A 19914-nucleotide genomic window follows, 5' to 3' on the forward strand; every position below is an offset into this window, starting at 1 on the left:
CTCTTCGGGACCGAGCGCTCCTCGCCGCCGCCGCCTCCCCTCCGCCCGGTAATACCGGGGTGCTGCGGGGAGCTGAGCCAGGAGCCCTCGTTCCAAAGCAAAGCCAGCCCCGGGAGCAGCGAGCCCCCGGGAGCGAGGGGAGGGGGCTGGGGACAAAGGTGACATCAGCAAAGCCCCCCCCGGGAGGACACGGAAAGGGATCTGATGGGGCACCCACGGCAGACACCAGCTCCTGCTCGTGCCAAGGGTTTGGCCACCCTTGGAGAGCACAGGGTGGCACCGATGCCAGGGCAGCGGGAAGGGCACGAGAGTGGTCAGTGCTGGGAACTGGAGCAGCCACGATGGTGGCAGCAGGGTAGGACAAAGGTGTGGTGGGGCTCTGCTCCGTGCCAGGGTTACCTGTGCCATGGACTAGTTAATGGAATGAGCACAGGTGTTAATTAAGGCTCTCCACTCCCAGGAGTGCTGGTGGGATCAAGTCCAGACACAGAACAGCACATACAGCCCAGCATTCAGCCCAGACTAAAACCTACACCGTAATCAGCAGAGCCCCAGAAGCCCTTGGGGAACAGGGAGTGTACCCAGAGACCAAAACCCATCAGCCAGGAAAGGGCAAGTGACGGAGGATCCCACCTTGTCTTACCTGGAACTGGGCAGCACCTGGGAGAAGGTCACAGAGCCCCAGGACAGAGGCCACCAGCAGGTTTTTTTACCCAAAGCTCTGTGCTACAGCTAAAGAAAAACACTCCCTGTGGACTTTGATGTAAAGCCTCAGGGACCCCATGTCCCTGTCCATGAGATCGATCCAACACCACCTCACTTGCACTGAGATTCAGCCAGGAGAGCAGAGCCAGCTGGGTGCTGGTGACCAGGGCTGGCTCCAGGGATCCCAGACCCTTTGGGTGTTTGATACCATTTCAGCCTCAAAGATTTCCTTTCCCCAGGGCCATTGCAGGTCCCTCCTGGGAAACACCTGAACTTCCTCTGTGGTGGCCCCAAGGGAAGCAGGAGCTTGGAGAGCCCTGGGATCACTGAGGCTATTCTTGGAGTCCCCTCTTCAAGCTTTTGAGTTGCTGCCTTTTCAGGCAGCAGCCCTGGCACGTCCCCAGGCCCCCACACAGCAGGACCTGCCCTGTCCCTCCTTCCCCAGCACTGCTGAGCTGCAAACACACACGCACCCTCCTGGAAAGCACAGCAGCCAAACCCAGGGTGCAGAGCTCTCCCCTCAGCAGCACTCCTAAAAATACACACCCTGCTTTGGCCCTGGTATCCTCCCACCTCTGTGCTCAGGTGTTGGCTGCTGCAGGACAGACCAGGTGATTTGCAGCATCCAGGTGAGTGGGAGTCAGCGCTGCTGCCCAGGAGCCAGCCCTGCCTGATTGATTGGAGAAGTATTAAAATTTGGTGAGAGCTCCTTAGCAACAGTCACTATCTGTGCAGGCTGCTGATGGAGAGGAAGGGCCAGAGGAAACTATGCACAGGGAAGATGAGGGTGGAGAAAAGGACAAAGATACTGTGATAGCAGATCCTAGTTGCTTATGGTGCTGGGATGGAGCCCAGGACAAAGCCACCAGGTCCTCTGGCCATGCCCAGCCCTGAGAGAAGGTCTTGATTGACAAATGAAACTCATTTCTAGCACAGCCCAGGGATGCCTGGTCCTACCCACCCCAAAATTAACATTGCCTTCCCCAGAGCTACCTGCACAACTGAAGAGTTTCACTTGCACACATCTTCAAGGCTCCCAGGGCTGAGCCCCACTGTGCTGTTTCCAAGGGCTTCTCCATCCCTTGGAGTGTCACAGGCCCAATGGAGACCCCTAAATGATGCTCAGGAGTGCAGTGTTGTCACCTCACTCTCCCCACAGCTGCAGTGGCTGCTCCCCAATAAGCCATTTGGGGGGAACACCGTACACAGGGGACAGTTTATTTTTCCATTAAAAAAATAGATAACAACTTCACCATCTTCTAAGAGATACTACAGTCATCAACACCACAACGTGCAGACTAAACACCAACCCATGACAACATTCCTGGCCTGGGACAGGAGGGATGGATGCAGCAGGCTGGGATGGGCGAGGAAGGGGGCAGGCATGTTTCTTGTGGCCTCAGAGCTTTGCCAGGAGGCTCAGCAGGTGCAGGACCCATCCACACCTCTCCACAGCCTCAGTCCCTACAGTAGCACCACACACCAGGAGCAGCACTTCAGAGAATCACAGAATCAGCCAGGTTGGAAAGGACCTCTGAGATCATCAAGTCCAACCCTTGATCCAACCCTGCCGTGGTTACCAGCCCACGGCACTGATGCCACATCCAGTCTCATCTTAAAAACCTCCAGGGATGGAGAATCCACCACTTCCCTGGGCAGTCCATTCCAGTGCCTGATTACCCTCTCTGTAAAGAATTTCTTCCTAATATCCAACCTAAACCTCCCCTGGCAGAGCTTAAGACCATGCCCTCTTGTCTTACTGATAGTTGCCTGGGAGAAGAGACCAATCCCCACCTGGCTACAACCAGGTTTAGGTTGGATGTGATTCTAAAGCAGCAGGGATGTGGAAACAGTTAGACCTGGGGAGCCAGGAAACTTGTCACTGGCTGCAGGGAATCCAGCTCCAGGATGGGATAAGGTTGATTTGGGGTAACCTCAAGCTGACAATACCCAGAGCAGGCTCTACCCTTCGAGGGTATGGAATGTGAGCTGCCCAGGATACAGCTGGAGCAGAGGTGGACGGGCAGCAGGAGGGATGGAGCGTGGCTGATGCCTGGGGCCAAGGGGGCACAGAGGGGCTCAGCAAAAAATGGGCATTGAAACCACCACAGGGAGCAGAGGTTGGCTGCAGCCAGTCCAGTACTGAGCCCCAGGGCTCTATTTCTGCATGTCACACTGCAGGAGGAGGACGATGGAGGGGTCACTCTTTGCGGCCTCCTTGAACTCCTCCAGGGAGATCTGGTCGTCCTTGTCCTTGTCCATCTTTGTGAAGATCTTGTCCACACGCTGCTGGGGTGTCAGCCCATCTTGGTTCATCCTCATCATGATCACAGTCCCCACCATCCTGTAAATGGCCTGGAGAAAGAAGAGAAGTAGAGTACCAGAGTGGGAATACTGGGTGGGAAGAATGTCCCAGGACAAGGCAGGGGGCACAGGATTTCTGCTCTGTTGGGACTGAGTTCTCTGCAGCTGCACAGTTGCCATCTGGTGCACACTGGCTGCCTTTTGGACAAGGCTCTGGGTAGGAAAACTCATTCTTTGGCGTGAAAAGGGACCCAAGGGCTGCGAAAAGCCTGGAAAAAACAAGCTACCCCTGTGGATTTTAAGCACTGGTACCTCAATGATCTCCAGCATCTCTAAGCGTGTGATCTTCCCGTCCCCATCCAGGTCATACATCTCAAAGGCCCAGTTGAGCTTCTGCTCAAAGGTGCCCCTGGAGGTGACAGACAGGGCACAGATGAACTCCCTGAAGTCGATGGTCCCATCCCCGTTCTTGTCGAAGGTGCGGAAAGCGTGCTGGGCAAACTTGGAGGCGTCTCCATAGGGGAAAAACTGTGGGAAGGAGAGAAGAGAGATTGAAATGAAGAGGCTGCACCTGAAGCAGAACCCTTGCCCAGCAGGAGCCGAGTGCTCCAGCCCACAGGCAGCACTTGGACCCCAGGCTGGAGCCCCCACCTTGATGTAGAGCTGCTGGAACTCCTCCAGGTTGAGGATGCCAGTGGGACAGTCCTTGAGGAAGCCCTTGTACCACTGCTTCAGCTCCTGCTCGCTGAACTCCGTGCTCCTCACCAGGTCATCCAGCATCTCTGGGGCCAGCTTGCTGCTGTGCTTGCCCATGGCTGCCCCTGGGAGGGAAAACACACAGCTCCTACGCACCAGGCATGGAGAGGGATGGTCCTCCCAGGCGCTCCTCCGCCCTGGCAGCTGACTGATCCCACATCCCTCTTCCCCACACTAGAGCTGATCCACCTGGATGATGGGTGTCCATGCAGGACAGTGACTGTGGCACTGGGAGCATGCTTGGCTGTGGCCTTTGCTGCTGGAGACGTGCAGGAGCTGGCCCTGGGGCAGCCCCCCAGTGCACCCAGCAGCATCACCTCCAGCCCCCCGTCTCCTTGGCCGCCTTTTGCCTGCAGAAAACCACTCAGAAAGCAACAGAAGATCCAGAATTCTTCCCATGGCCTTTACCAGGCCATGGTCATAGAATCCTAGAATGGTTTGGGTTGGAAGGGACCTCAAAGATCACCTAGTTCCACTTCACTTGACCCTCTCCAAGGATGGGACAGTGAAGAGTCTGCTGTTAAAGCACATAAAATCCTCACTGGTACCATGGGACTCGCAGCATCCAGCTGGTCACAGTGACACCCAACCTGCTCCTGGCCAGCCTTTGGTGAGGATGGGGTCTGGGCAGGCCTCCACTCCTGTGCCACAGGACTGCCAGCAGCACAGAGCACTGGGAGCCCATGGCTGCGTGGGCAGGACGTGGATCTGCTCCGATACACGCCGTGCCCGCTCCCACGCAGCCTTGGCTGCCAGCGCCGCTCAGCCTGAGCAGCAGATGGTTTGCTGAGAGCTCCTGGAGCTTCTCTCTCCGTGGAGAAAGTTGAGTAGAAGTTCACCTGGAGCCCAACCAAGCACCGTCTTCCTTCCGAGTGTCTGATGTCCCAACCGTGTGGGCTTGGGGGGATGTGGGGTTACCCTGGGATGGGCACAAGCCTCCCCTTGCAGCGATGAGGGGCTCCTTGTGCTCCCAGCCAGCCCCATTCCCAGCTAATTTCACAGGCAGTGCCTTCTTCCTGCCCCATCATCCCACCAGCATCTGTCACTGTCTGCCACAGCAACACTCAACCCAGCACCCCTCGGCAGCCGGAGCTGAGGGAATGTCCAGACTCCCATGGAGCACAACGCTTCCCCAGCGATCCCAGCTCAGCTGGGGGGCTGCACGAGCCCTCCCAGCACCGCAGTCCAGTTCTAAGCTGCTGGGACCAATTCTGTACCCTGGCCATCCCCTCCCTGATCCACACCCATGGCCTCACACATCTCCCACCAGTCACACTGGCAGGAGGAGGCAGCCTCTCACCACACCTTATCCTGCAAGTGAAGCCCTCAAATTGGCCAGGATTCAAGAGCAGCATCCTTTGGTTCACAGTCCTCAATTCCCTTTTCCAAGCTGTGCCCAGTCACACCAGGGCAGGGGACAGCAGCCAGAAGGGCCACCACACGCTTGGCACAAACCACTCACCCCAAAGTACCAACATCATCACTGACCAGTGGCTGCTGGTCCCAAAACAGGACAGAGGGGGATTACTACAGGTGTCCCCATCAAGGGCTGCACCCTGGGCAGCACAGAGCAGTACCCCTGGACTGGCACCCTAAGGAGTAGGGAAGGGGCTCAGCTCTCGGCCCCAGGGGATGGATGGGGACGCGGGGGTACTCTACCCACCCGGAGAGGAGGCAGCTCCGGGGCACCAGCCCCGACAGCCGCTGGAACCGGCTCCCGGGAGGAGCGCAGCTCCCGGCACCTGCCCCGACGGCAGCTCTGCACCGGGGAACCGGGTCCCAGCCCCGGCTCTGGCCCCGACGGCCCTTACCTGTCGTGCGGCGCGGGTAGGTGGCGGCTCGGCGGGGCCGGACGGGGCGCGGAGCCGGTGCCGGAGGGGCCGCGGTCCAGCCGCCGGCTCAGCCCCCGCCGCTCCCGCCCCTCTTGTAGCCTCGGGCCGCCCGCCCTCCCCGGCGGCAGCGTTCGTGCATTGGCTGGGAGCGCTGTCAATCAACCGGGAGGGGCCGCGGGGTGGGGGGGTCGAGGTGGGATAATGGGGGGGTACCGGGATGCTGGGAGGGGAAATGGTACTGGGATGCTGGGAGCAGGATGCAGGAGGGATGCCGGCAGTGGGATGCTGAGGGGATACTGGGACTGGGATGTAGGGACGATGCTGGCAGTGGGATGTGGGGGGATGCTGGCACCCAGCACACGGCCCCATGCTGCCTGCACTGGGGACACACGAGTGGCTGCTTGGTTGGCAGAGCCACAGTTGAAGCACAGAGGGAAAGGGACAAGAAAACCACTCTGATCTTCAGAACCAAACGCAGAATGTTTCCATGGAGATAGCTGAGTGCTTCTCCCGGTGACCTTGGCATCCTGCTGTGATCCCAGTGCCACCTGGGCCTGTCCACAGCTGTCCCTCTGCAGCTGGTGGCCACTGAACCTCGGATGAAGTCTCCAGCCAGCCAGGACTGGTCCCCATCCCGTCCCCAAAGGGCTGTGGGGTGCCATGGGGTGCTCAGCCCTTCTCCATGGCACGTGCTCTCAGGTGCACCCACCTTTGCTGCAGAGGTGGCTGCATGAAGCAGCAGAAACTGTCCCAGCTGGAGGCGAGATGGGGCCGGGTTACAAAAAACCCAAATATTTTCAGCTGTGTATGAGCAGTGGGGCTGCAGGGCTCCATTACCCCCCCACCCTGGGGGCAGGAGGGCTGGACCCCCATGGCTGGACATGACATCCCTGCACCGTGCCCATGTCCAGGGCTGGACCCCATCTGGAATGGGGTGATTCAACCTCATGGGTTTTGTGTCACCCCCACAGACTCTGCTGGGCTCTGGGCACACGGCTCTGTGAGGCCCCAAAGCCTCTCTGTGAGCCTCCCCAAGAGCTCGGGGGGATGAGCCCCCCCGGACCCGCTGCCAGTTCTTAGATGCTGAAGTCGAGGAGACATCAATTAGAGCAGCTCTGCAAAACACCCGTGCTGGGGGTGCACAGGGGGACTGAAAAATTAATGAGGGCTTAATTGAAGCAGCACGGCTGCCAGGGCTGAGACCAGCCCAGCACAGCTCATGGGACAGGGCTGCCAAGGGGACATGGGATGGCTGCAAGAGGCAGGGGAGCACCAGGTGACAGGGATGCCCTGGGGATAGGGGTAAGGGTGACTGTGGGGTACTGGAGTGCCCCAATTTTTGGGGCTGTGACACCATGAGTCGTGGTGCTGGGGAACTGCCTGGGCACATGGGGGGCTGGACACACTGGTGGCCCCGATCACAGCACCCAGGTGAGCCCCAAACCCTACCTGGGGCGACCCAAACCCTGACTGGAACGCTGGCCCTGGGATTGCAGAGCAGACAACAGGGTGTTTGGGGGGGACACTGGGTCTGCAGGCAGCTCTGGCTCTGTGTCAGCCCTTTACTCCCCACTCCCGCAGCAGCACCCCCCAGGTCCCAGCCTCGAGTTCCCCAGGGTGCAGAGCTGCCAGGGCCCTGCCCTTTCCTAAAAACCTCCTTATCCAACCACTCCGTGGAATGCAAAGGGCTGCAGCTTCCCCCAGCGGCTACGGGCTGCACCAGCACGGCCCGGGGGGCTGTGCCCGATGGGGAGGGGCTGTGGGGCAGCTGCCTGGGGCTGCTGCAGCCGGATCAGCCCCCCCAGACTGCTGGGAGCTGCTTATCTCAGACTTCCAACAGCCCTCGTCCCGCTGCACTGCCAGGTCACCCGGCTGTGACCCCAGCAGTGCTCGGGGCACTGGTGGCTCAGCCAGCCCATCTGTGACCTCCCAGTGCTCTGCTCCTGTCAGTGTCACCAGCACACGGTACTGGGCAGGACCAGTCACTCTGAGCTGGGCAGGGATGGGGAGAGGGATGGGGACAGGGATGGACACTGTCCCTTGAGGCCAGTGCATGATGGTCACAGCCAGTGCAACCCCACAACCCACCCACCCCTGTTTTTCGGTGACACCCTGGGCAGCAGCCACACAGCCAGGGCCAAAATCAGAGTTTCTCACTTGTTTCTTCTGCTGCTCCTTCCCTTCGAGCCAAGTTTCCTCACCAGCAGCCTCAGCCTTTCCCTGGTCCCTCACCATCCCCAGCTCAGGTCCCTTCCCTGCCCGTTGCACCCCAGGGCTGAGCCTTGGTGCCAGGTGCCTTGGGGTGCTGGAGAGTGGGCACCCATCCCTGCTTTGCTGCACAGAAATGCCCAAGTAAAGGAGCAAGGAGCTGCTGTCACCCACCCCGTGTCCCTGGGGGACACCCCTGTGTGCCACTGGGCAAGCTGGACTTGGGGTGACCACAACACTGGGGTTGCCTCTTGATGTCCCCACTGCAATGCTCAGTGCTGACCCGGGGAAAGGCAAGTGCAGGGTGGAAAAGCAGAACCAGTCAAATTTTGGGGGTCCACACTTGCTTCCTACCTCCCACATCAGCCCTGTGGGAACAGCTCTGTGCCAGTTCATGCCACCCAAGCCACTCCTGGCCCCAGTTCAGGGGAGACAGGGGGAGACAGAGGGTGCTGCCTACTCCAAAGGGGGGTCCCGGGGCATGGGTTTGGTTTGTCCCCGTGGTAGTGGCACCAGGTGGGGTCAGTGGTTGTCCCCCTCCCTGGAGAGGGGACTGGGGGCAAGCAGTGCCGTCCATGGGCTGGGTCAGGAGCGGAGGAACATCTGGGACTTTCCTCCCCCTGCTCGGGGTGGGCTGCGGGTGCTGGGGCTGAGCCAGGCTGGCTCTGATGTGGGGGGACACACAGGCACCCTCTCGGCGTCACCGTGTCCCCAAAACCAGGGAGCAGGCCCCCCTCCCATCCCCCCAGCAGAAGCCGGAGCCCTCCCCCCGTCAGGCCGCAGAGGTTCCCCGGCCGGCACGCAGAGGGTTAAACATCCCCGTCTCCCTCACACTTGAGACGTCACCGTCACCAGTGGCGTGGAGGGGGGGCCGGGGGGCTATGGTGGTCTTTGTGGTGCATTCGGCAGCTGGCGCAGGGCGGCTCACGCACACGGCGGGCGGCTCGTCCCCGGCACCCCGCGATCCGGCAGCATCCGCAGACGCCCCGGCCGCCGCCACCGCCCGCCCGCGCCTCGAGCTCCCACCGCCACGGTGAGCACGGGCCGCCACGGGGGACGGGGACGGGGCTGCCACCAGGCCTGAGAGCAGGGCGAGGGGCTGGCTGTCCCCCCTTCAGGGACCCAAACCGCCGGCAGCCCCCGCGAGGGACCCCTCTTTCCCCTTGCACCCCTAGCCCGGTGCGCCGCAGGACTGGGGGTGATGGGGTGGGTGATGGGATGGAGTCGGGGTGGGTTCTCTCCACCCCGGGGATTCTGAAGCCCCGCGGTGGCCCCGGGTGGGTGCGGGAGCACGGGTGGGTGCTCGCCTGCCCCGGCTGGGGGTGCTGCGGATCGGCTCCCGGCAGCCCTGCGGTAAATCCGGCCGCTCATCCGCAGCCGCAGCCAGGCAGAGGGGAGCCCCCCGCACCCCACCAGCCCCACTCCGGGGGCTCAGCCCCGCGGGGGGATCACACCACCCTCCGCCCAGGGAGGTCCCCAAACCGGGGGGGTGGCGGCGCTGAGAAGCCCCAACACCACCCTGGGCAGGGCTGGGGGTGTCCTGGTTGATCCTGAGGTAGGATTTAGGATCAACACCCGGATTCCCGGGATAAGGTATCCCCCCTCCCCCCCCATGAAAAATCCTTCAGGCACCGCGCGTCCGACCCTGCAGCGGCTGCGGCGATGCCGGCGGGGCCATGGGCGGGGGGCAGCGGCAGGAGGGGCACCCGGGGGGCACCCAGTGGGCACCCGACGGGCGGGGAGCTGCGAGACCAGGTCAAGGGGAAGGGTCAGCCAGCCCCCGGCCGGGGCTGCGGCGCTGCACCAGCCTGCGGTGCCCACAGCGATGCTGCGCCGGCGGCGAAGGGGCACAGCCCAAAAACGGCCCCCGGCGACACGGAGGGACCCGATCTGTGGGCACCGCTGCCCCTCCGGGGTGACCAGCCCGGGTGCTCCCGGATGCAGGATCTGGCCCTGCCTGGAGCAGGGGGCCGGGGTGTTCACCCCATCGGCTGGGATGTCCCCATGGAGGTGACACCTGCCGTGGGGTCCCCATGGGGCAGGACGCTCGGGGAGAGGAGCAGCTGCCGGAGCAGGGCTGGGGTGCAATGAGGCCACCGCAGGGAGGGACAGAACCCGGGGCTACCTCGGGTGTGGCTGAGGACAGGGAGCGTGCTGCTCCCAGCCCTCCGCCAGCAGCACATTCGTCTGTGATCCCTCCCGGTTTGGGAGTGGATTTGGGGTGCACGGTTCCCAGTGGATTTGGGGTGCACGGCTCCCCCAGTTCAGCCTCCCTGCAGTGGAGGGAGCCCCTCGCCCTCCCCGACAGCCCCCCCGGGGGGGATGTGCTGTGGTACCCCGGGCTCCCAGGACCAAGGGTACCCACAGGATATAGGCACCTGGGACCGAGGAAATAGTGCAAGTCAGGGGCTGAGCCCCCAGAGGATCCTCCTTCCCAGCCCGGAGGGGCTGCAGCAATCCCCAGACTCCCACCCAGCACCGAACCTCAGTGCCACGGCTCCGGCCTCACACCGGGGTGTCCTCACACCTGGGAGCACAGGGACCTGTCCGTGCCCCCTCCCTGGGCACAGGCAGAGTTCAGCAGTGACAAATCCCAGCCCCAAGTCACCCCAAGTCAAGGACAACGGCCACGAGGACGCCCGCACGCCCGTCACAGCATGTGTGCGAATGCCAGGGCAGAGCGGGTGCCAATCTCCCACCCCGCCAGCTGCCCCAGCACCCCAGGGACCCCCAGCACCCCAGGGACCCCTCAGCACCCCTCCAAAACACCCCAGCATCCAGCAGGATGAACCTCGGCATCCCTGTGCCAGGGCAGCTCCGGGTGTCTTTGTGCCATCATGGGGTACGAGCGCCCACCACACCTGGGGAAACTGAGGCAGGGGTATGCAGTGGGGAACGTGGGTGCTCTGGCTCCCTCAAAAAGCAGCTGAATTTTAGTGTCAGTCTGATGCAGCTCCGATGTAAAGCAAACACTTACTGGGTCTGGAGGAGGAGGAGGAGGAGAAGAAAGGCAGAGCCACCACTGTTGATGTTGAGGGGCTGCGCTGGGGGTGAGCAGGGAGCACTGGGCTGAGGGGCAGCAGCCCCATCCCAGGCACGAGGCCATCCCATCCCTCTCCACTGCCGCTCCAGCTCTCCTTCTCCCCTTCCCCTGCCTCATTAATTAAACCCAAATGCTTAATTACAATCTACTGAACCCATGACTGCTTCCTGGAGCCCGCTAACACCATGGGGCCAATCCCGACTCTCCCACATCCCTGTAAGAAAGGTGGGAGACAGGGAACGGGGGGAGCATCCCGGTGCCTGCAGGATTTGGGTTGTGGCTCATCAGTGGCATAAAGGGATTTTCATGCAACACACAGAAAAGAGCAAACCTAACCGGTGGAGCTGGGAAAGTCATCCCTGGGGATCTTAGCCTCTCCAAGGAGAGATGGGGACAGATGGTTCAGCCCTGGGGTTGTCCCCGGGCTGCTGGCAGGTCCCTCAAGGAGCGAAGAGGGACAGGGATACTCAACTCGGTGCCTGGTGAGCTGCCAGTGGCAATAAAAAAATAACCGAGGTCAATAAGGCTGGTGGCAGCATGAGGTGGGTGGTGGGATCCAGGGTCCCACTGTGCCTCCCCACCTGGTCACCCACCAGTGGGTCCCCAGGGCAGTGGGGTGCCCTGACCCTCTCGCCCTCCTGCCTGCAGGTCCCCACCAGCCCATGCAGTGACTCAGGGGGTGGCACAGCCCCTGCTCCTGCCGTAGCCACCGCTGCCACTCCGGGCACTGAGGTAAAGACCCAAGATCATGGCTGTGGGGTGGGTGGGATGCACCAGTGCAGGCACTAGACCCCCACACCGAGTCTGTGGGGCACAATTCCCAGCTGGGATCTTCCCAGCCCCATCAGCAAAGGCATAACCCCATGGGGGGTCACCTGGGGCAGCCCCCCAACCCTCAGGAGAGCACGGGGTGCCGGGGTGGGGGAACCGGGGTGCCTCAGTGGTGGCTGCATGGCCAGGGGTGCCCCAGGGAGCACAGCACTCCCAGACCCGCATCCCACTTTCCTTGGGAATTGGCAGAAGTGCCAGGAGAGCCGAGCTACCACATTCTGGTGGATGCTCACACCCCTCTGCCCGGCCAGGAGGGAGAGTGATGGGGGCCACGGGGTGCGGATCCTGGCGGGATGGGCACAGGCAGGTGCCCTGGAAGTGGCACCATGGGGGCTCAGGGGTGCCGGTGCTGTTCCACTCTGTTCTGTTTCTCTCGCTCAGGTCTGCTGGCCATGGGCAACCTGATAAAGGTATTGGGCAAAGATTTAGAAAACTGTCCTCATTTTTTCCTGGATTTTGAAAGTAAGTCCCATGAGTAGGGTGGGCGTGGGGAGGGGGCCGGGGCCACTGCTGTGGCTGCTCTCTGGAAGATGGGGACAGGCACCATGTCCCCGAGCAGCCTCGTGTCCCCAAGTGCCTTGGGGCAACCCCAAACTCGCCCTGCAAAGGGTTGAATGGGGCAGGGGAGCGAGACTCCTAGAGATGCCCCATCCCTCAAAGTGTGGGGAGATATCCTGGCTGAGTGGCAGGATACAGGATACATCCCAGCAGCAGGACCTAGCCCAGGACGACCTCAGCCTGCTGCTGTAATTGATGGCACTGGTGGCCACGTGGCATGTCCCCTGCCACCCTCACAGCAGGGACAGCCTGGAGGCTGGGTAAGGAGGAGGGAATGATCCACCTGCACTGCTGGAAAGGTTGGTGCAGTGGTCACAGCCTGAACCGAGTGATGGGGATCAGGGACCTTCCCCTGCTTCCCACCGACCTGGGCTAATTGGGACAGGAAAGCACAGCTCTGAGACCTCCCAGGCTGGGTACAGGGGTGTACAGGAGATGGCAGACACTGTGACAAGATGCCAGACTGGGCACAGCCCCAGGGCCCCTTTGGCTCCCTCTCCCGCAATTCCTCCAGGGCACAGCTCAGAGCAAGAGTGAGGAGGGTAAAAACAGTGCAACCAATCACCCCAGTCCTGGCCCCAGTTCCATTCCCAGTGGGGAGAGGCCGTGCACAACCACCTCAGGCAGATGCACCTCCAAAATACCCAGGGTTGGGGGTCACACAGCCACCCACTCCCACGGCAAGAGACCTTCCTGGTTCCTCCAGGTTCCTTTGAGGCCTCACAACCTTCACCTGCCTCCAGTCCCCTCCACAGCCCATGGGCATGAGGCTCTGAGGGCTCGCTGGGATGCCCCATTCCGGGGCTGGCTCTGCCCCTAGAGGAGGGGAACGCCTGTAGCCAAGACTTCAGGGACTCGCTCACCGCTTCCCGGCGGCTCCCTCCTCCCTCTGCTCCTTCCTCTCCATCACCCCATCCGCCAGCGCTCATCACCATCGGGGGGGAAGAGGCTGCACTCGGGGCCGGGAGCAGCTGAGGGGTCACCCCCCAGCTGTCCAGGAGCCCCCTGAGCCCCCAGGAGCAGTGGGGGGAGGACGGGGGCTCTGGCCACCGCCTCTGCCCACAGCCCAGCACCTCTTCCCCGAGCTCCACCTCACCATCATGCTTTTTTCCTCTTGTTTCTTCTCTTGCAGGTTTCACATGGGGAACCTTCTAAAAGTGTTGACTTATAACGAACTTGACCAAGGCCCTAATTTTTTCCTTGACTTTGAAAGTGAGATGGGATTTTTATTTTCCTTTTTTGTTTCGTATTTATCCTGAGTTCCACATCCACACCATTTTGAGTTCTTGTACCCGTCGCCCATCGCATTGAGCCCATCCCAGATGTCCTGCCCCCACCTTTGCTGTCCAGGGGTCTCCCCGGGGAGGGGGAGCAGACCCATGGCCGGGGGCTGTCACTCCACACCTCTCCCCCGGGGCAGTTGGGGCCAGCCCGGGGCCGAGGGCTGCTCAGGGAGCCCCTGTGAGCGGGGCCGAGGGCTGCTCAGGGACCCCCATGAGCAGGACCATGGTCACAGGGCAACCAGGACTCGCCCCCACCTGCCCCCCACTCCACAGCTTGACTAGAGCTCGGGCAAGGAGACGGATCAGTGGGAGAATCCCGCCAGGAAGGGCTGTGGACTGGCGGGAGAGCCGTGGGACGGGGTGCTGGCACCCCACTCTGGCTCTCGCCGCCCCGGGCCCCGCTCAGAGCCCTCCGGGTTTCTCTCCCCGGGGCGCTGCCCTGCAGATGCGCAGCCGACAGAGGCCGAGACAGCGGTGTGGAACCAGGTGAACGCGGTGCTGGAGGAGGCACAGACCATCCTGGCCGAGCTGCAGTCCTACACAGGCGCCGGGCAGGAGATCCGAGAGGTGGGTGTAGCACCGGCGCCCGCTGCTCACCCACCCACCCACCGACCGCAGCTTGGGGTAACCGCTGGCGCTCTCCTCCCCCAGGCCATCCAAAACCCCGGGGACCTGCGGCTGCAGGAGCGGGCCTGGAGCGCCGTCTGCCCCCTCGTTGCTAAGCTGAAACGCTTCTATGAGTTCTCCCTGAGGCTGGGTGAGTGCCTGACCCCCATCCTTCCTTCCCTGCATCCCCTCCTTGCATCCTGCATCCCAGCCCGGATGCAGAAATGGGACGGGCTGCAGGAGTCCCAGCCATGGAGTGTGCTCAGCTCTGGATGCTGTGCTGCCTTGTGCCTCAGTTTCCCCATCGGGGGGGGTGGGGAGGTGCAGAGGAGCAGGAGGGGACCAGAGGTGCTTCGTCCCCAGAGAATGCCCTGCGGAGCCTGCTGGAGGCCCTCACCAGCCCCCCGTACGCCCCGACCCAGCACCTCGAGCGGGAGCAAGCCCTGGCCAAGCAGTTTGCTGAGATCCTCCACTTCACCCTCAGCTTCGATGAGCTCAAGGTACCTCCCTGTGCAGGACAAGAACTGGGGGTCCCCACACTGGGACCGTGCAAAAGCTGTGAGCCAGCAGGGCCCCTTTGGGACCCCCCAGTTTTGCTGTAGCCCCTTACCCAGGTTTCCCACCCAGATGACCAACCCTGCCATCCAGAATGACTTCAGCTACTACAGACGGACCATCAGCCGGAATCGCATCAACAACCTGCAGGTGAAAGGATGGTGCTGTCCCCCACCCTGACCAAGGATGGCCTCCCCCAGGGGTTCAGAGGGCTGGGGGTGACTCGGGGGTGATTAACCACCCTAATGGCCCCCCATCACACCCCTCCCCAGCTGGATGCAGAGAGCGAGGTGAACAACGAGATGGCCAACAGGATGTCCCTCTTCTATGCTGAGGCCACCCCCATGCTCAAAACACTCAGCAATGCCACCACCAAGTTCGTTTCGGAGGTGAGGGAGGCTGGAGGGACCCTCAGGGTGGGGGGAAGGCTCCCTACAGCCCCAGCACCATGTGGGTGACTAGGGGTGGAAGCAGCAGTCAGGACATGTTGGGTTTCAGAACAAGACCCTCCCGATCGAGGACACGACTGACTGCCTGAGCACCATGGCCTGTGTCTGCAGGGTGATGCTGGAGACCCCGTGAGTACCCCACATGGGTTGGGGGGGACATCTCAGTGCCGGGATCCCTCTGCCATCCCCCCAGGCTCAGCCGGCCCCTCTCCCGGCACAGGGAATACCGGAGCCGCTTCACCAACACCGAGACCCTCCTGTTCTGCATGCGGGTGATGGTCGGTGTCATCATCCTCTACGACCACGTCCACCCCGTGGGGGCCTTCGCCAAGACCTCCAAGATCGATGTGAGTGGCCATAGGGTGCATGGGGGGGGTGTCACACCCATCCTGCTCATCCCAGTGTAGCTGTGATGCTCTCCCCGGATGATCCCTATGGGGATGTGACTGAGCTGGTCCCAAGGGGAACTCATCCCCCTGAGCAGTGAGGAGGAGGATGGAGAGGAAGGGGGACAGCCCCCCTGTGGCACATCGGGGATCTCACAGCCCCTCTCACTCCCCTCACCAGATGAAAGGCTGCATCAAAGTCTTGAAAGACCAACCCTCCACCAGCACCGAGGGGCTCCTGAATGCTCTGAGGTGAGCCAGGGGCCACGGAGGGGGATGTGGGGTGACAGCAGAGCAGGTCAGGGTGGCCACAGGGTGACCATCCCCTCTCTGTCCAGGTACACCACTCGGCACCTCAACGATGACACCACGTCCAAACAGATCCGGGCCCTGCTGCAGTGAGCGCGGGGCGGCCACCGCAGCCACAACGTCACCGTGTCACCGACGCCCATGACCATACTGCTCATTTTGTACAGAGGGAAAAGGGACAAAAAGGAATACACAGGAATACTAACAGAACACCAAAACGGCCCGAGGCCACCCCCCTCCCCAGGTGCTCCTGCCCCCCTTCTCACCCCCCAAATTAACACCTGCTCCTGGACACGTGGTGTGGGTGACACTGTGGGGACACCGCTCCGGGGGCGTCGGGGCCGGGCAGGATGGGCCCAGGCAGGGATGTGCCAATGGGGCCAGTGGCAGTGAGTGCCTATGGCATGGGGACACCTTGGGGAGGGGCAGGTGTCGCCCCTGTCCCCATCCTGGTCCCCGAGCATTTGGTGGAGGAGGAGGAGGAAGAAGAGAAGGAGGAGGAATAAGCATCCCTGCGGATCTGCACTGACTTTGGAGGAAATGGCTCAGTCTCACCTGGTAGATTTTTAATATGAGCAATTAAATCCACACTCACCTCTTCTTTTCTACATTTTTTTTTGGGTGTGAAATAAAATGACATTTAATCTGTTCGAGGCCAGAGTGGGGCTGTCTCTGCCGTGTCCTCATCCTGGGAGGCACCCACCATCCAGCCCTCATGAGTCCCATCCATGAGACCCCCTGACTGAATCCCCCCTCCATGATTCTATGGGGACCCATCCCTGTGGGACAAATCCCACTTCCCAAGTCTCAACCCTACTGTGACACTGCCGGTGATCAGGAGCTCCCTGAGGGTAGACAGCCCAGGGTGGCCCCCAGGGTGCCCCCCATGGTGGGTCTGCCCCCATTGCTGCCCCCAAGCCAGCCCATCCAGGGCCCCCTACTTCCCCGGTGCCCCAGCAGCTGCAGACTGGGAGGACTGGGATGCTGCTGGAGGCCATGGCTGGCTGCCACGGGGCCGGTGCCTTTGCCGGCAGATGGCCCTGTGACACCGTGACAACGCGGCCACGCTGGCCCCACTCACACCAGCTACACGGTGGGGGGTCCCACTCGGCCTGACACCCCCACCCGCAGCCCCCCGAGCTGGGGGAGACCTTGGCGGGGCCCCTGCAGTGCTGGACCCCGGGTCAGCCCTTGGCGGGGGCTGTGACACCCCCCATGGGGACACCCCAGGGCTCACCTCAGCACAGCCACGCTCCTGGGGCACGGGGCCAAGTCCCCTGGGATTTGGTGTCCTGCCAGTGCTCTCCTTCCCGCCACCTTTCCCGCCTTTCCCGCCTGGCACACAGGCTGCTCCCGGCACTGCTAACCCTCCCTCACTGCCCCACACAGCCCCCCCCCGCCAGGGGACAACAGGCACCCCACAGGTGACACCAGGACCCCAGAGCTTCCTGCAAGGTGTCACAGCACTGGCAGCACTACCGTGCCTCAGTTTCCCCACCTGGGCAATGGGTGACAACCGCTGCGTCCAGCACGTGCTGGGGGGCACATGGACAGGGTCCCCACAGCCCCCTGAACTCTGGACTCCCCCACTGAATTCCTCAGGGTGCCAAGATGTGGACACCAATCCCAACCACCTGCCCCCACAGCCCAGCTCAGCCCACACATCCCCAAACCTGCATGGGCACCCCTGGGCACAGGGCAGCACCACAAGAATGGGACAAAGAGGGGGCACAGCCCCCAGCCCTTCGGATACCAGTATTTCCTGGGCCCGATGCCAGGATCCAGCCGCACACACCCGGGCTTTGCCGCCAAATCCACCCCGGTCCCGCGCGGCGCGGGATGGGGCACACGCTGTTGCACAACCCTGGCCAACAGCTCCATTTATTTTTAGGCTCTTGCGACACGGCTTCACCACAGCCACCCGAAACGCTGCCGAGGCACCGGATGGGCCACAGCATCCCCCACGCCCTGCCCTGCTCCCAGCTCTCCCAGCAGCTCCGTGCCCCAGCCGTGCCTCAGGTTCCCCTTTAGTTTCCTTCACCCACCAGCCCCACAACGGCAGCGGTGCCAGCGGTGCCACTCAGCCCTGCTGAGCCCAGATGGACCCTGAGGGCTCTCTCCCACCGCACCCACCACCCAGGTCTCTGTTAATCCCCCCGGTGCTCCACGACACAACGATCCCACCTGGGAACCAAAGATGAGTCCAGGACACGGCTCAGTTCGGTGGCTGCAGCTGCCAAGTGTCTGCCGGAGCCGATGGCCCCAGGTGACACCGTCCCACAGATGGTCCCCAGCCCGTCCGAGGCACCGGTGCAGGACTGTCCCTGCAGTGTGGGAACTGGGGTGGGAAGAGCCAGGGCAGCGTCACCAGCCGGGACCTCCAACAGGAGTTAAGGGACAGCTGGGTGCTTTAAACCCACCAGTGAACAGGGGCACAGACACCAGCTGGTCACCGGTGCCGGGCGAGGTGGCAGCTGTGCCCCCGTGCCCCAGTGCCAGTTGGCTCCTGGCACAGAGCCCATAATGTCCCCCCACCTCCCTCACGGTGCCTCTTCCTTGTGAGGGGAGGAGATGAGGCCAAACTCGTGACATGTCTCAGCCCTGACTGTTCCCCAGCGTGGCACCTGGCAGGGCAGAGCAAGTGGCACATCCCACCCCAGCAAAGGGCAGCACTGCATGGATGAGCCATTTCCTGTGGGATGAGCAGATTGGAGCATTTTATACCCAAAATCTGGTAAGAAAAGGGAACCGAAAGGTGGAGGAGCAGAAAAGGAAGCACAAGTCACAGACAGACTTTGGGCTCTGAGCTCTGGGGACAGTGGCCACGAGCGAGGGCATCGGGGCTGGGCCACCCGTGTGGGCAGTGAGTCAGGGCCAAGCTCAGTGTGGTGGCCTGGCAGGGGCTGGTGGAGGCTGGAGGCAGCCAGCGATGGGGATGCAGATGGGGAGGTGCTGCTCACGTACCTCTCACTGCTGGACACAAGGATTTGTGCTGAACTGGCTGCCACGGTGCCCGCGCTCCCGGGGCATCCCAGGGGTGTCCCCTGGGACCTGCATCAGCAGCTCTGCCTCACACACAGCCCTGCCAGTGACCAGGGACAGGAGCCCACTCCAGGGCCAAAATACCAGTGCCCAGGTGAGGGGGCTCCTCCGAGGACAGGCAGTGCCCTGTCAGCAAGGACACAGAGCTCCTCCAGCTCGAGCTCTCCGCTCGATGCTCAGCCAGGCCAGGGTGCTGAGGACTTTAATTGATGGCGAGCCAAGCCACGCTGGGCCTGGACTGTTTTCTAATCCCAGTGTAATTAATGACCTTATCTTTGGCCAAAGCCATTTAGATTAAGTGGCTGGTGTGATGGGCTCGGCGGCTCCGGCTGCACAGATGGAAGAGCCGCGTTTGTCTGGGGATTAGCGGAGGGCAGATGGAGTGAAGTGCCATTCCCATCCCCAAACCTCCCGGCACTGACAGCAGCCTGAAACCTGAGACCACAACAACTTTCTCAGCGAGTCCTGGCTGGGACTGGAGAGCGATTCCAAATTGTTTGTCCCTTCTGCAGGGCCCAGAGCAGGAGATTGTGCTGGTGCCAGGAACTGTGCGACCCTGCCTGGAGACCCTCAAACAGCAGAGGTACAACAGACACCAGCTCCCTCCTTGGAGAGCAAACCATGGCAGGGATGCTGGCCCTGGCTATGCCTGAATAAAACCCTGTGTCCCCATTGACAGTCCCCACCTCTCCAAGGAAGCAAACTCACCTGCTCCCCACTGCTGGCAGGATCAGTGTGTGCTTCCTCCTTCCACTTCCTGCCCCAGTCACAGTATGGACAAGGAAGTGTGATAGACCTTGTTCTCCTGGGAAGGCCTGGGAGCCCCTGCTCGGCCATGGCTCAGCACAGCCCATCCTGAGCAGGCTCTTGAAGAGAACAGGCAGACTACAGTTATTGTGGAAGAGGAATAACATGTATCTGTGGGGATAACAAAGTTCATATTAAACCGATTAAGGATATTTAATCCATTTCTAACAGTATGGACATCTGACTGCACTCAGGAGCTGGAGCAGATAATCCCACCCCTCATTCCCAGTGTGGCCCTGT

General features: G+C 61.9%; 2 protein-coding genes across 5 annotated transcripts; one reads left to right on the plus strand and one right to left on the minus strand.

Moving 5' to 3' along the window:
• Positions 1 to 1907: 1907 nt before the first annotated feature.
• HPCAL4 (hippocalcin like 4) lies at positions 1908 to 5673 on the minus strand. Its single transcript, XM_027661146.1, has 4 exons — positions 5577 to 5673; positions 3661 to 3830; positions 3322 to 3537; positions 1908 to 3060 (listed from the first exon to the last, which is right to left on the minus strand). Exons 2-4 carry the CDS (start codon positions 3820 to 3822, stop codon positions 2863 to 2865), a joined length of 576 nt encoding a protein of 191 aa, XP_027516947.1. The 5' UTR covers positions 3823 to 3830; positions 5577 to 5673; the 3' UTR covers positions 1908 to 2862.
• A 2981-nt stretch (positions 5674 to 8654) lies between these two features.
• On the plus strand, positions 8655 to 16474 carry LOC113955654 (protein FAM49A-like). 4 transcript variants are annotated; one of them, XM_027661410.1, is made up of 13 exons: positions 8655 to 8838; positions 11497 to 11580; positions 12061 to 12141; positions 13370 to 13449; positions 13966 to 14087; positions 14172 to 14277; positions 14490 to 14626; positions 14754 to 14831; positions 14954 to 15070; positions 15180 to 15259; positions 15351 to 15477; positions 15698 to 15768; positions 15855 to 16049. In XM_027661410.1, exons 4-13 carry the CDS (start codon positions 13377 to 13379, stop codon positions 15916 to 15918), a joined length of 975 nt encoding a protein of 324 aa, XP_027517211.1. In that variant the 5' UTR covers positions 8655 to 8838; positions 11497 to 11580; positions 12061 to 12141; positions 13370 to 13376; the 3' UTR covers positions 15919 to 16049. The 4 variants fall into 4 exon arrangements, with proteins under 4 accessions (XP_027517211.1, XP_027517213.1, XP_027517209.1 ...); XM_027661412.1 differs by lacking the exon at positions 13370 to 13449; XM_027661408.1 differs by lacking the exons at positions 8655 to 8838; positions 11497 to 11580; positions 13370 to 13449 and having other exon boundaries at positions 11640 to 12141; positions 15855 to 16474.
• The last annotated feature ends 3440 nt before the right edge of the window (positions 16475 to 19914 follow it).

This window comes from Corapipo altera, unplaced genomic scaffold (assembly GCF_003945725.1).
Source record: "Corapipo altera isolate COAL_440 unplaced genomic scaffold, ASM394572v1 201, whole genome shotgun sequence".
In the NCBI taxonomy this organism is placed as follows: Eukaryota; Metazoa; Chordata; class Aves; order Passeriformes; family Pipridae; genus Corapipo; species Corapipo altera.

Excerpts from the sequence above, each read along its gene's own strand:
- HPCAL4 (XM_027661146.1), bottom strand. The coding sequence starts at position 3,822 with ATGGGCAAGCACAGCAGCAAGCTGGCCCCAGAGATGCTGGATGACCTG. Across the intron at positions 3,538-3,660 it reads TCCAGCAGCTCTACATCAAG|TTTTTCCCCTATGGAGACGC; the intron begins GTGGGGGCTCCA and ends TCCTTCCCACAG. Across the intron at positions 3,061-3,321 it reads AGATGCTGGAGATCATTGAG|GCCATTTACAGGATGGTGGG; the intron begins GTACCAGTGCTT and ends TTCTTTCTCCAG.
- LOC113955654 (XM_027661408.1), top strand. The coding sequence starts at position 11,973 with ATGGGCACAGGCAGGTGCCCTGGAAGTGGCACCATGGGGGCTCAGGGG. Across the intron at positions 14,627-14,753 it reads TCAGCTTCGATGAGCTCAAG|ATGACCAACCCTGCCATCCA; the intron begins GTACCTCCCTGT and ends TTTCCCACCCAG. Across the intron at positions 15,769-15,854 it reads GGGCTCCTGAATGCTCTGAG|GTACACCACTCGGCACCTCA; the intron begins GTGAGCCAGGGG and ends CTCTCTGTCCAG.